Source organism: Electrophorus electricus, chromosome 4, assembly GCF_041902795.1.
Source record: "Electrophorus electricus isolate QZ-2024a chromosome 4, ASM4190279v1, whole genome shotgun sequence".
NCBI classification, from domain to species: domain Eukaryota; kingdom Metazoa; phylum Chordata; class Actinopteri; order Gymnotiformes; family Gymnotidae; genus Electrophorus; species Electrophorus electricus.
Genome location: NC_137500.1, coordinates 31,582,596 through 31,597,100, shown reverse-complemented (window position 1 = coordinate 31,597,100; position 14,505 = coordinate 31,582,596). Strand labels below are relative to the sequence as shown.

Below are 14,505 nucleotides of genomic sequence, written 5' to 3'. Positions count from 1 at the left end.
GCACATACAGGGCAGCTGGTATGTGCAATCCAGTCCACCGCTGTATGCCACTTTTTATTTCAAACATCACTTGGATCGCAAGGGCCAATTCAGAATTTGTGAAATTGTAAAAAATTAGGATTTGGTATTTTGAATATGTTTGAAAATGGAATATCATTTTAGAATTGAACAATTTCAAATTCAGTTTGATTTGAGTTCAGGAGTAGGTCTGGGTTTAAGAAATTAGCTCAACACCAGACCAGAGTCGATATGCACTCAATTATTTATTTTTTTTTTTTTTCCCTGAGCACCTGCAGAGATTCTGTGCTGTTCTCACCTGGCATGCCTCTGGCTCAGCTTGGGGTACTCAGCGGCTGTTTCCCACTGGGAACGTGTCTGAGCCATCCCGCTGTCTTCAGAGGAGGCCATGTCAGATAAGGGCCTGGCTTTCTGCTTAAATACATACCCTACCTCCAGAAAACCATTCCAGTTGTCTACATTATTATTACCAGGACATTGGTATTCGTAATGTTATTGAAAACAATAGCAGGAGTAACAACAGAAGACCTAATGTGAATTCAGTGGAACGCACATCTATTGTAGCATGTTTCTGAGCTATAACCCTTTGCGTTTTGTAGTTGGCTTATGAATCACTTGTGGTTTTGAAACCTATTTGCAGTTTGTCTGCTTTTATCATAATTGTTCCTTATCCCAGTAAAATGAAATGACAGATGCGTAAATAAAAACTGGTTTCCTCAGCTCCTGGAGTCACCCCTCACTCCCTCCATGGACAGAAGCGGCGGGATTTATTAGCAAGAGAAAAATACCGCCTGCAGGAGTCTGTCTCTGCAAGCGATGATGAATCTCACATGCTACGCCTGAGGAATACAGACACTGTGGTATGTGGAGAGGGCAAACTGAATTCTGTCAGTCATCGTAGATAGAAAATGATGATAAGGAAATTAACTGCCATTGCATGTACCTTAAATGGCATTTAAGACAGAAAGCAAAATAAAGGTTAACTCTTCCCATGGTGGTATTGTTCTATTTAGGTGAAAAGCCCAAATGACACTTGTGTCTTTCTAAAGAGATGTGTTGAGACATCAGATTTTGGAGTGTGTGTTTGTGTTACCAAAAGCACAGAGAGAGGAGAAAGCTGTCCTGCTCAGGTGATCCTCGGCGGTAAGCTACAAAAAATAACCTTCTTTTTTATTTTTTCTTTGTTGGTCAATATTTACTTGCAATTTAACTTATTTTGGTTATAATAAGAGTTAGAATCAGGTTATAGATCTTCTTTGTTTCAGTCTTTGCAAATTTTCACCCAGTGAGCTGCTGGACTGATGCCTCAAGAGCTTTATCCCAAAAGTGAGATTAACATTATCAGGCGAGCAGCCTCATGAAACCAAGAAAAAAGACATGAGCTAGAGGTGGGGGTTTAATGGTGGGGGTTTAATGGTGGGGGTTTAATGGTGGGGGTTGCTGACTGTAAAACCATATGGCAGTCGGGGCTGAATTGTGGTCTTTCTTTGATTTGCTGAATGGCACTGAAACTTTTACAACATCAATTGATGGTCAAGAGGTGGCAGCTCTAAGCTCAGAACTCTGTAAATTGTCTGTTTCCTTTAATACTAAAGTTAATTTTTCATAGCCTAATGTTGAACTAATAAATTTCAATGAAATTGTCACACCCTCCGCTGTAACTTAACCTACTGTGGACTACACATCCCATAAACCTCCTGTATGTTCCCAGTCACCTGAATTCTAACCTCACCTGTCGTTGCAAAGTCTCGATTGCCAGCCTTACATTTTTGAGCCATTGTTTGTTATCTACATAGCTGTTTTGGATTATTGGATTACCTGCCTATTTTCGGATACCACTTACATATTTCCATTGGATTTGTTTGCTCTGTGCCTCTAAATGCATTGAACATTGCCAGTATCTGACTACTCTTTAGATTGCCCCTATTAAACTGTGTATATATATATATATATATATAATTTATTTATTTATTTTTTACTGAATTTGACTCCATCTCTGTTCAAAAACCTGACATAAATTAAAGAAAAATGATACATGCTTATAGCTTTAGTGTTGGCTGCAGTTTGTCCACCTTGTTTAATGAGATGGTGCTTGTTAAAAATATCTCAGTTTATGCTGAGACTGCAGCTATGTAATGTGATAGATCTCCATTGCATGCAGTAACAAAAAGACGTAGCATGAATGTACTCTCGTTCCTACAGACGCCAGCCTAGAACCAGTGGAGAAGCCTAAACAAGAACCTGATGGAGAGGATCTTGTGGAGCCAGTCAGCTCACCCTGCACCTCTAAATCGGCTAGGATGGATACCGTATACAGAGTTGGAATACCAGAGCCAGGAACGCAGGAATAAGGACTTGGGATGTGGATTTCACTGCTGAAGCTACGCAAACTCCAGATAATAAACCAATGCTAATTGCAATAAAGAAACAACTACAAGACCTTTTTGAACTTACATGTACAATTATGACACATATTACATATGATCACATCCAAAACCGTGTATAAATAATGCAGACTTGGTGTGATTAGAAAATACAATTCTGTTTTTGTTCTCCACAAGTCCACTATGTTTTTAATAATCACAAGTCTGTACACTTTGTCCTGTACCTCTACCTTTATTAAACTCTCTTTACTGATTCTCAGAGTTTCAATAATGTGTGCCACCATGTTGTGTTACTCATAGATTCCTTCTCTGCTGGTCAGTGGCTATCTTTAACTTGCCTTACCCTTCCTATTTTAGCATGCTGAAACCCCCCCACTGTCTATACATCCATAATGTTAGTTCTTAAGCTTGCAGTTACTTTGGCACATTTTTAATTTGGTGGAAGCCAGGTGCATTGCTGTCTTTGTAAACAAGAGTGTAACAGCTTAATAAACATTGTGACATGCCTTTCTCTCCTCCTTACAGTCGGTGTAAAAAAACTGGGACCCATGATCTGATAGACAGGAAGTATATATCTCTCTGACCTTAAGGACACCTCAAAAACTAAAATAAACAATGTATTGACTACTTAGTTTGAAAGTCTGTGCCATTTTATCTGTATGTAGGACACTGCTCTTTTAGCTTAAGAAGGGGGTATTGAACACCCTGCATTAGCATGGCCTGGGTAGTGTTAAGCAAAGTGAGTGACAGGTGTGAGCGTGTATTAAATGGCTACCATCTCCCATGATGCCTGGCTGACCAATGGGGTGGGACAATGTAGCAGTGATGCTGTCGTGCCCAGGGGTATAAAAAGTAAAACTACCAAGTTAGCACTTCTGAGCAGTTGGAGCATTCCCAGCCTTGCCTCGGGTGTAGGGATTGCAAGAAAAAGCAAAACTACACGGATAACAGCCAGTGTAGTTTTGTTTTTTGGGGGGATATTTTTGAGGCACAACCGTTCTCACACTGGATTTTCTGAAATCATTTCTGGATAAGGAGGTTTTTTTTTTGGAAGATAACACCCCTTTGGGCTCTGTCCCTACAGTTCAAGGCACTCTTGTGGATACAAGTAAGTAAGTAAGTAAGTAAGTCAGTAAGTAAGTCAGTAAGTAAGTCAGTAAGTCAGTAAGTAAGTCAGTAAGTAAGTCAGTAAGTCAGTAAGTAAGTCAGTAAGTCAGTAAGTAAGTCAGTAAGCTTTGTGCTCTTGTGCCCCTGCACCAGCAGACTGCTTTCCATTCTTGCTGTTTTCTGGTGTGATGTTTTGCAAAACAACAAAAAGGTAACTGTCAAAGCACTGAGAAGGCTGACCCATGCTTTGTCTGTCCTGGAATCTGAGATTCGGGCTAAGGTAGATATTTTCTTTAGGCAATAATTGATTTTAGATTGAGACTTTTCAATCCTCAAGGATTCTATATGGTGCAATGATTTCAGAAAAGCCAAGAATAGCCTGTGATAGCATTAGAGTGCTGTCCCAGCTGGACCACAATGTCTTTTTAAGGGAATCGGCAGCAGGGCTATCAGTTGCACCTCCAGCTATGTGCCACATGGTGACTGTCAATCAAACTAGGTCCACTTTATTTTTAGATTCTGCCTTTTGGGTCTTCAGTCTCTTAGGAAAATTTTCTCTTTACATTAAAATGTTTTTTTTCTTGAACACTGCAGCTTTCTGAACTTTAACCCATATTCTTATAAACATATTCTTAAGGAGACAATGGCATTTGTGAATTTTTGTGCTATTCTCTGAAATGCTGAAGTAGAGCCTGGAGATGATTGTTTCCATCAGTGGAGCATGTTGACAGATATGTTAATGACTGTGCTTGGTTTTGATTTGTTGCTAGAATTAGGTCTGTTTTATGGAATTTTGAATTTAGATATGGTTTTCATTATTCTTGTTAATTTTATTGTTTCTTTTAACTACTATATAACATTTAAACCTGAAAATATGTGTTTATGAGTGTGTGCATGTGTAGGTCATTAGATGGATAGAGTGTAGCTGAATATAAAAAGATATATTTCTTTAGTGGAATTAAAAAGATTTCAGTTTGAATTTAACATTCATTACTAAGTACTAAGTACATTCAGAGTAACATAACATTAGCTATCCTTTTTAAAAAGAGTTTGGGATAGTTACTTTCAAATTATTTTAGGTAAAGGTCATGAGTAACTGTTCAGCTGTTTAACCATTCTCCTAGTCAAATATGGGATATCTTTAAAAAAGCAACAATATAGGTATTAGATTGTTTTTTGTTGTTGTTGATGTATTTATTTATTTATTTTCTGAGCATAATTTTTTTTAATAAATAGTTCTCTGAATTATTACAGAAATCATGCTAACATAGAAAGCTGTGATACATACAGTTTAAACTGGTTACCATAAATGTGTTTTTATTTGATTCATATTAACTAATTATCAGTAAAGCTTATTTGCAATGGCTTATGGTTATAATGGTAAGTAACAGACTTAAATCATGTGCCAGTTTTAAAAGAGTGAAGAGTTAATTAATGAATAAAAAGATATATGACTGATTAACCCTTCAAAACCTGCTGATATGGGTATTTCCCATAATGGCAGAAGATTACAGAAGTGAATAGTCATTGTGAATGAGTCAACTGTGATTAATCAGAACTGAGGAGCCCTGTGACGAGGGACAGATACCAGTTGCTACTGTCATGTCTGTGAGCTGTCAGTTGATGTGAGGTCAAAGTGTTTGGCCTAACACCCAGACCCCAAGGAGTGGTTGATGTCTCAGGTGACAAGCTGCCTCTGGTCAGGTGCTAAGGAGTCATATCAACGATTAGTCAATTTGACCACAGCTAAAAATATCCTGTAACTGAACTTCTTTATAATTGCAGTTGAATGATTCCTGAGCGTGTTTATACTGGAATTAATAATTTTGTTGTATGCCTTCTCCTCAGGGTGCCTGTTACCATGACAACACAGGCGCCAACGTTTACTCAGCCGCTTCAGAGCGTTGTGGCACTTGAGGGTAGTGCTGCAACGTTCGAAGCTCAAGTTAGTGGTAAGGAAACAATTCAGCCACAGTCTCTGTTAGTGATAAGGAAACAATTCATCTACAGTTTCTGGTAGCAGTAAAGAAGCTTTACAAGCATTCAGTTTCCCATAAAAGGCGGGTAAATTGTGCCACACAAAATAAACAGATTATTCATTATGAAAAAACCTTAAATATGTGACAGATTTTTACTATTTTACAAGACAAAAAAGGGGTATAGGAAATTAGCTGTGAATTCATCATTTTTTTTAGATTAACAATTATTGACAGTAGCTAGTAATGGTATATCTGATTGGCAATTTTAGGCAGTATATAAAGGTTTAATGTTTGATTTGGTTTTGTTTTCAGGCAATGAATTATACATGAAGTACAATACATGAAGTACAATTAGGCCACTTTGCTGAGGCTAGACTCTTGACGTTGACTATTGCTCATGAGGCCCTCTCTCTTCCAGGTAATCCAGTTCCTGAGGTGAGCTGGTTTCGTGATGGCCAGGTTCTTACTGCTGCTGCTCTGCCCGGCGCTCAGATCTCGTTCAGCGAAGGCCGCGCTGTTCTGAGGATCCCTGCCGTGACAGTTGCACACAGCGGAAGATTTTCTGTGAGAGCCACTAATGGCGCTGGACAAGCCACTAGCACCGCTGAACTCCTGGTTACAGGTAAGAGTGTTGTACATGTTGGAAACGATATTCTGCTTGTGGGGCCTAGCATTTAAACTGTAAAGGTTACTGCTATCAACAGTTTTCACTCATAACCATTTTGTTTTCGACATTTACTCCATGTGTGTATCTGTTTTTACGTCGCCTATCAAATCACAGGCTAAAGAAAATCCTATATTCTGCCTATATTCTGAAGCATTTAAGAGTTGCAAGGTGGTGCGTGTTTTAGGTCTCATTCAAGTACGGTAACAGGAGAAGTTGGCATTACGTGTTCAGTTCATAATTGTTAAATGGAGTTCTCTGCCAATTTAAATTATAGGCTTTCAATCCTGGAAGAAATACAGACAAGTATTTATAGTACATTATAAGTGGGATCAAACTTAATACACTTTATGTGTTTTGTGAAGTAATGCTACAGGTACACTGCATTTCAATGCATGCTGATTTGGTTAATGTTAACTGAACGAGGTCTTATACAGTTTGCATTGCAATTTCCATTTGTTTACCACACGGTTCAGTTCAGTGCTATTGTATCGTCATGACACCTATATATACAATACACACAAGTGTGCTGAAATCGTTTTACAAATGTGTTACAAAAATTATTTATTTATTGTAAAAGTGATGTAAATGTTCAAATGTACATTCAGCAGTGGAAGTACAGTACAAAGAACATGATATATGACAAGTTTGTATAAGTTTCTTTTATAGTGTTTAGATATAATTTTTGTTTGTATATGACAATTAGACTATCAGTAAGGTAAGTATATATTTGAGAACTTTGATACTGAGTAAATATGGAAGCATATTTATTCTTCAACACAAAGATGTGAGCTACTGTATGAACAAATCTATGAAGCAGTTGCAGATATAACTAATGAGATCAGCTGGTTGGTTACCTCTGACCCAGCTGACATAACCCATCATCTCATTATTAGGTTCTTAAAGTCCCAGGGAACCTAAATCCCCATTTTCTTTCTAATTTGGTTAATCTTAGTCTAGGCACAAAATTTATATCTACAAATGGTGTCCTTCTGAATACTGTTTAAAAGTTCAGTAAATGACCGACTAAGTAAAGTTTCTGTTGTAAAGTAGCTGGTCCTGATGTAAATTGTAAAATGGGTGGTCATGATGTTAAACGGATGTTTCTGATGTAAAACAGAATGTGAAATGATGTAAAGAAGGTGGTGCTGACATAAAATGGGTGGTCCTGATGTTGGATAAAGCTTACCTGAGCTCTGCTCTACTTAGGCAACACATACTGCAAAACTTAGTTAGTCAGCTTTTCACGATCCACAGAGCAAGTCATTTGTGTCTAACTATACTGATTCTTAAAACTAAAGTGTGCAGCATAGGTAAACTCAGTACTGTTATACTCAATACCCAGAATCAGTCCTGCTATTCACTCTTATATGTAATAAGTTGCTGGTAAACTGGTCAGCCCTGTTCTGTCAAATAATAATCATGTGTTAACATATGTTATAGTGTTGTATGTCAGTTTCAGTTTGAGGGAATAAACCATATGAGTCACATAGCAGATGAACCATATGAGTCACACTGCCTGCTTTTAAAAATTATCTTATTCCACGGGACTGTGTGTAATTGAACAAATGAAAATGATCTTAAACAAACTTGTACGTTTAGGACTGATAATCCTTTGCTTTGCTATGGTCTAGAATTTTTGTAATACCAAGGTTTCCTAGTTCCTGCTTGTTTTGAGGACTGTTTGTCCCCTGATATTGTCTTTACTATGTGACCAGCATGCGTAACAGGATTCAGTCCCGGTGATTGACTTAGACAGTTAAAAAAAACATTGATTCTGAAAAACTCCATTGATTCTTCAATAATTCGTTTTGGGTTATTGTCCTGCAGCAAAGTATAATAACATTCACTGAGGTCTGAGACATTCATTGAGATGTCAGTTGCTAATATGCATTTGTACTCTTGAGATTTCATCCTTTGGTAGTCATTGGCAGTCACGTCATAAAAATGTACGTTCGATTGGCAGCTACCCCTGCCCTGCTGCCAGGGGTCACAGGTGGAAATCTCTGGTGTGCATTAATTACCTGCTTGGTCTCATGTACAATACAGCGGTCTGGAGAAAAGAGGCAATATACAAATGTTTATATGCAAATGTATATATTTATATATATATTTTATTGGTCACATTTCCTCAATATTTTTTAGCGGAAACTGCACCGCCAAACTTCATTCAGAGACTACAAAGCATGACTGTGAGACAGGGAAGCAGAGTGAGACTGGATGTTCGTGTTACGGGAATCCCTACACCTGTGGTGAAGTTCTACAGAGAGGGAGCTGAGATTCAGAGCTCCGCCGACTTTCAGATTGTTCAGGATGGAGACCTTTACAGTTTGCTGATTGCTGAGGCCTTCCCTGAAGACTCTGGAACATACTCTGTCAATGCTACTAACAGCAGCGGACGTGCTACCTCTACTGCAGAACTACTGGTTCAAGGTACATGTTTATACTTCCTTGTGCCCACAGATTATATCTCAAAGCTGTGAAAATATTAAAGCTTTGAAGGCCACAGTACTGCAAAGTTTATTGTTTTCCATGATCAGCAAGTTATTGAATCTCATGGTGAGCTGAGTTTGGAGCAGAGGAAATGCTGAACTCTGCAGTGTTGCAGCCTTCGAGGTCTGTTGTGACTTTCAGTGTTAAAGGGTCTGATCTAACCTAAACAACTGCACAGGTGAGGAGGAAGCTGTGCCTGCTAAGAAAACAAAGACAGTTATTTCAACTTCTCAGATTTCAAAGACCCGCCAAACCAGAGTAGAAAAGGTATTTCGTATTCATTCTTCCAAATTGAGTTTAGAATTGACAGACAAGACTGCATTGTTAATCTCTGCTATTTGCTCCATCCACAGAAAATGGAGACTCACTTTGAGTCCACAGCTTTGCAAATGCAAGTTGAAGGAGGCATTGTAACTCAACAGCTAGCCCATAAGACCCCTCCTCGTGTGCCTCCTAAACCCACGTCCAAATCCCCTCCATCACATTTGACTAAAGTTTCAGCTACTCGCCACCAGTCGCCCTCTCCTGTGAGGCACGTGAAGGCCCCCACGCCGACTCCTGTCAGGTACCCTACCAATTGGATTTTACCTTAAATTTACCTAAAAACCTCCATATGAAATGTTCATTGTGACTTTTCATTTGCAAACACCCCTCACGCACTCTTTCCTTTTTTTTTTTTTTACATTTTCAGAGCTGTATCGCCCTCCACAAGACTGTCAGTATCACCCATCAGACCAGTCAAATCCCCAGTTCTAACTCGCAGGCAGGTCACTCCAGGTGCTGAGGTCCTGCCCCCTTGGAAGCAGGCAGGCTACGTGTCTGAGTCTAGCTATCAGGCTAGCCTGAAGGCCAAGGTCACAGAGATGCACTGGGAGACAGCTGTCACTGAGCAAAAACAACCTGTCCCCAAAGAGGTATGGGCACTGCTCTGGATAGGGGACGTTGCCTTCTTGAGATGTGAAATAAATTGCTTTGTGCGTATGGTAAGGAACAGACGATTATGCCATAATCCTTTCTTTCCTTTGGTTATTCAGTTCTGATTGGACCTTTTTCAGATTTTTTGTAGAGCTGTTGATACCCTGAAGTAATACAAGTATATAAAAAAGAAGCATGCAAAATGGTTATGTTTCTGGCATTTCTAATGATTCATTGGGTCTATACTTGTAATGCTGAAAATCTGCAATATCAACAAACACTGATATAATCTTGCATCCTAATTTTACCTGCATGTGCGAAAGGAACAGCAAAGCATGGATGACAAATCTGGTGCAGTTGCCACAGTTGTGGCAGCAGTAGACCAGGCTCGTAGCCGCCACCCTCCCTCTGGCTCTTCAGAGCCTCACAGTGTAGAAAGCAGCACTGCTACTCTCCTTGCACCTACGATTGACCAGGTAGTTTGGCAAATCCGCGCTGTGGTCACCCATCCAACCCTTTCATTCACCTCCATTTTTGTACCTTCATTGACTTCCACAAAGTGAAATTTTAGCTTCCATTGTGGCCCATTTTGTGGAGGTTTATTTTGTCCTCTTTTGATGAGGTAATGACAGGTTTTCACTTCCCCCTCCCCTGAAATTCCTGTCACACAAGAAAGTCATGTCACAATTCCTACACCACATATCAATACCTTTTGCTACCTACCTTGTGCTTAGAATGCATTGAGATTAAGTATTTTTTAAATATCTAGTTGGTTAGGTATTTTTTTAACTGCAATTAACAGATCTGCTGTATTGTTTATACTCAAACTGAGTTTATTATTATTTTCGTCATGGACGTAGCAGATGAAACCCATGGTGGACGTTTCGCCTATGGCAGTGCATGAGCAGGCTAACATTAGAGAGATCACAGGGGCTCGCTCTGAATGCATTATGGAAACTATGGAAACAAGCTCTGCCTCTTACACACTTGTCTCTCAGGAGAAGGTAGATGAAATTCAGATCATCTCTCTGACCACATTCACTGAGAGCACCTTGTATAAGTGCAATATGCCAACTAACCTCACACTGAATGGTTGAGATGCGCGGTAGTGTACTAGAAATTTTAAGGAAACACTACAAAGTCCTGTGGAGATGGCCCATCAAATGAATTACAATGTAAATGACAGTAAAATCAGTGTAAAGACTATCAAACAGATCTGATGCCACCTCACATGACTGTATCCACTCCAGTATGTTTAGTAACCCCCACACTATGTCTGCCATTCATCATTTAGTCCTTTCTGTAATTCATCATTGCACACCCCACTTACTAACATCAAATGGAATTTCTTCATGAGCGGGCTTTAATTTTGCAACGATGGTGATGCTGAAATTGTGCCCTTTGAATTCACCCCTAGTGTGTCTTCATTTGCATCTTTAGCCAAAGCTGCGGTTCCTGTATACATGCTAGATTACACTGGACTCTTGTTCTTGCCAGGGTGATGGTAAGAAGGCAGGTGCCGTGGCTACGGTGCTTGCTGCTGTGGACCAGGCGCGAGTTCGAAAGCCTGTGCATGTTGAGAGTACTGTGACTCAAGAGGAAACCGCTATAAAGCAGCAGGCAGTGCTCACGGCTAAGCAACAGGTCACAAGTAGAACAGAAGAGTTTCAAATTTCTCCTGCTATGCTGAGGGACACGTCTGAAAAATCTGTTCCTGTCATACAGGTTAGGAGTCTTTTTATGTGCCTGTGATGGGCTACATTTTTATTTTGTGAAAGATGATGCTGTAATTCCAACCTGTCAACCCTGTCTCCATTGATATGTGATAGATCCCAAGAACTACAGAGATTAGTCCGCAGGTGGACACTGGCCTTGCGCCATCCCCGATTCCACATTTCACAGTTTCAAAAGTTACTGTCCCTAAACCTGATCATAGCTATGAGGTAAGCATGGGTGGTATCAGGCAAACAGTAATGACATTTACAATCTGATATTGGAGGATATAATAACAAACAACAGAAAGAAAGAAAAAATGTATTGATGCTGATTACCATTTACGGTATAATAACTGTAACAAATATGACAAAAAACCTTACTTAACTCATTAAAATATAGTATATCCTGCTTGCCTGACATGCAACTTTAAAGCAAAAAAACTTCCACAGAGTAGTCTGTCACATAATAGCTGTGAATGAAATTTGTATTAATCATAACTCTAACATCATACAACCTCATACCACGTTTCCGTTCCATCCTAAAGGTAATTCATTATTTTGTAGACCCCCAAAATATTTAATATAGATGAGGTTTTACCTGTTTATTCCCTAACTTGTTAAGTTTTTCCATAATCCACTAGTTTTCATCCCATAATCCACTAGAAGTCACACTTTTCATGGATGATTCCTGTTTGGAGTGGCTAACGACACAACAATAAACTCTGCTGTTTCGATCAATGGCAGTAATGTTGCTTTCCTTGGATTGGTCAGGTCTCGATAGCTGGCTCTGCTATTGCTACTCTGCAGAAAGAGTTGTCCTCCACTTCTGGTGTTCAAAAGATCATCAAGCCCGTCAAGCCTCCAACTCATAAAGCCGTGGAGATGAGAGTGACCCCAGAGCTGACCCTTCCTCCCTTTAAAGACATTACTGAGAAATATCAGTCACATTTCAACACAGAGTTACAGAGACAGATAGGTGCTTCATATGCAGGGGAATGGGAGAAGCAGGTTTGTAGTTTGATGTGCTGCTCGCCAGCCAAGCTAATGTTTGTAATTAATCTCACGAGTGACTCTTTGCAGATGTTTGTGTCTGGTCAAATAATCAAACACTTGTGTGGTCACCTAGGGCAAGCCTAAATCTAATACTTTTTCTTACAGATTTCATCTGCTTAACTGAGGATTTCTCCTTGACATCCACCTGCTTTTTCTAATCACAGATACCACTTGTCATTCTGTCTTTAGATTTTAGAGACTTTTTCCCCTTTTAACATTTTCATTTTTAACAAGCTTCCCAATTTCTAACTCAGGTTAGAGTGGCACATAATTCCAAAGTAATCAGTAACTTGTTTATGTCATTCAGGTTGTTGAGACAGCAGCAGTTCCTTCAGCTGTCAAGCAACCAGTTATGCCTCCAACAGTTGTTGTTGTAAGTATTTACAGGTTTATTATATATAATATTTTAATACCATTACAATACATTTAATACAATAATGTCAGTAGACAGGAGGAAACTATCAATAAAAAAAAACAACTGATAAAGCCTTATTAAAATGCATACTTTTTCCTGTTCTGGTGTAGCCATGCAATTAATTATCTTATTGTTTGTCTTGTTTCTGTCTGTTCTTTACTGCATAATAAATGCATGTTGTGTATTAATTACAACCTTAAAAACACAATAGCAGGCTAAAAAAGATAATATTCATTGAAAATTCAGTTTCATACTTAGTGACCATGTATATAAATCTTTCTACAGCATTATCTATCTTTGCTTTGTGTATGGTGTTAAATGTGAGGACATTTGAATAAGTAGAGTTCATTTTTATTCTGTTGTTCAGGGCTTGAAGAACATGACTGTTACTGAGGGAGAGTCAGTGACTCTGGAATGCCAGATCTCTGGCCATCCCACACCAGGCATTATGTGGTTCAGGGAGGACTACCGGATTGAGAGCTCCATTGACTTCCAGATCACATATGAGAAAACTTATGCCCGCTTAGTGATCCGGGAGGCCTTTGCTGAGGATAGTGGCCGATTCACTTGCACTGCTACCAGCGAGGCTGGAACTATAAGCACCTCTTGCTACCTGCTTGTGCAAGGTAAGGCTCACATGATAAGATAAGGTAGTACTTGATCAAACAAAATATAAATGCTTTATTTGTCAAAATGTTAATAAGTTGAACTCATGTTAAAAAGATACATTTGAAAGACAATTTATTATTCAGGTCAATTTAATTAGGTATGAATGTAAAATAATGACATTGGTTTTGAGGCAAAGCAAAAAATGTTACTACAAAACCCCTCACCCTGCCAACATATTTTTCAGTATGTGAAGAAATTGAGGGTCGAGAAGAGATTATGATGGAGAAACAGTAAGTAGCAAAATTACAAAAAGCATGAGCTAATGAAATCATCTCCACATTCTGAGCACTGAACTCCTATGGTACCAATTCTTTTATGGCTAGTATTGAAACTAAAGAAGAGGCCGTGTCAGAAGTGAGCGCTGTGTCCAAGACCATCGAAGTCGGAACAGCTGTGGCTCCATTTTTTGTGAGGAAGCTGGCTACACAGAAACTGGTGGAAGGTGGAAGTGTGGTCTTTGATTGCCAGATTGGAGGGAACCCCAAACCCCACATCTACTGGAAGAAGAATGGTGTCCCACTCACCACCGGATACAGGTACCTGTAGTGTCACATGACCTAAACTCATTCATAAGCAGAATGTGAATTTATGCATATCTTTCTCTTTATTAGGTATAGAGTTAGCTACAATAAAGACACAGGGGAATGCAAATTGGAGATCTCTATGACTTTTGCTGACGATGCAGGAGAGTACACCATCTCTGCTAGGAATCAGCATGGAGAGGTTTCAGCCTCCACCAGCCTGCTGGAGGAAGGTCAGTGGCATGCCTTGAAATAATATTTCAAGTGCACTGTAATATCCAAATCTCAAAACCCTTTCAATTGATTTAACATCTGCGAGCATGCTTAATATTACAGAGGAATATGAAGCTTACATGAAAACACAGGAAGTGATATACAAAACAGAAGTAACTACAGCAGTGGTACCAGAGCCCAGAGTGGCAGATGTAGCCCCTGAGATGCTAAGGAGATTGCCTCAACAACCACAGATGATGCAGACTTTTATCTCAGAGAAGGTAAATGTGTTTTAGTTAAGGCTTGAGCTATGTTCTGAGCAACAGCCAGATAAAATGCAACTAAAAAAATATTTTTAT

General features: G+C 39.2%; 2 protein-coding genes across 34 annotated transcripts in view; both read left to right on the top strand.

Moving 5' to 3' along the window:
* The window catches only part of ccdc141 (coiled-coil domain containing 141), a 31,848-nt gene extending 28,819 nt beyond the window's left edge, over positions 1-3,029 (top strand). For 3 of the 5 annotated variants that reach the window (XM_081713306.1, XM_081713304.1, XM_035536433.2), the window contains 3 exons: positions 739-878; positions 1,032-1,161; positions 2,221-3,029. In XM_081713306.1, the coding sequence (XP_081569432.1) occupies positions 739-878; positions 1,032-1,161; positions 2,221-2,369 (419 nt within the window). In that variant the 3' untranslated portion in view covers positions 2,370-3,029. The remainder of the gene's footprint in view (positions 1-738; positions 879-1,031; positions 1,162-2,220) is intronic. The other 2 variants (XM_081713305.1, XM_081713307.1) reach the window with 2 other exon arrangements.
* Positions 3,030-3,270: 241 nt separating this feature from the next.
* The window catches only part of ttn.2 (titin, tandem duplicate 2), a 162,119-nt gene continuing 150,884 nt past the window's right edge, over positions 3,271-14,505 (top strand). For 22 of the 29 annotated variants that reach the window (XM_081713302.1, XM_081713303.1, XM_081713301.1 and 19 more), the window contains exons 1-18: positions 3,271-3,510; positions 5,358-5,461; positions 5,907-6,110; positions 8,298-8,585; positions 8,824-8,912; positions 8,999-9,210; positions 9,337-9,559; positions 9,884-10,036; positions 10,421-10,564; positions 11,058-11,285; positions 11,390-11,503; positions 12,047-12,283; positions 12,636-12,701; positions 13,111-13,369; positions 13,597-13,642; positions 13,736-13,948; positions 14,024-14,166; positions 14,270-14,427. In XM_081713302.1, coding sequence (XP_081569428.1) covers positions 5,371-5,461; positions 5,907-6,110; positions 8,298-8,585; positions 8,824-8,912; positions 8,999-9,210; positions 9,337-9,559; positions 9,884-10,036; positions 10,421-10,564; positions 11,058-11,285; positions 11,390-11,503; positions 12,047-12,283; positions 12,636-12,701; positions 13,111-13,369; positions 13,597-13,642; positions 13,736-13,948; positions 14,024-14,166; positions 14,270-14,427 — 2,868 coding nt within the window. In that variant the 5' untranslated portion in view covers positions 3,271-3,510; positions 5,358-5,370. Of the gene's footprint in view, positions 3,523-5,357; positions 5,462-5,906; positions 6,111-8,297; positions 8,586-8,823; positions 8,913-8,998; positions 9,211-9,336; positions 9,560-9,883; positions 10,037-10,420; positions 10,565-11,057; positions 11,286-11,389; positions 11,504-12,046; positions 12,284-12,635; positions 12,702-13,110; positions 13,370-13,596; positions 13,643-13,735; positions 13,949-14,023; positions 14,167-14,269; positions 14,428-14,505 lie in introns of all 29 variants that reach the window. The other 7 variants (XM_081713275.1, XM_081713276.1, XM_081713282.1 and 4 more) reach the window with 7 other exon arrangements.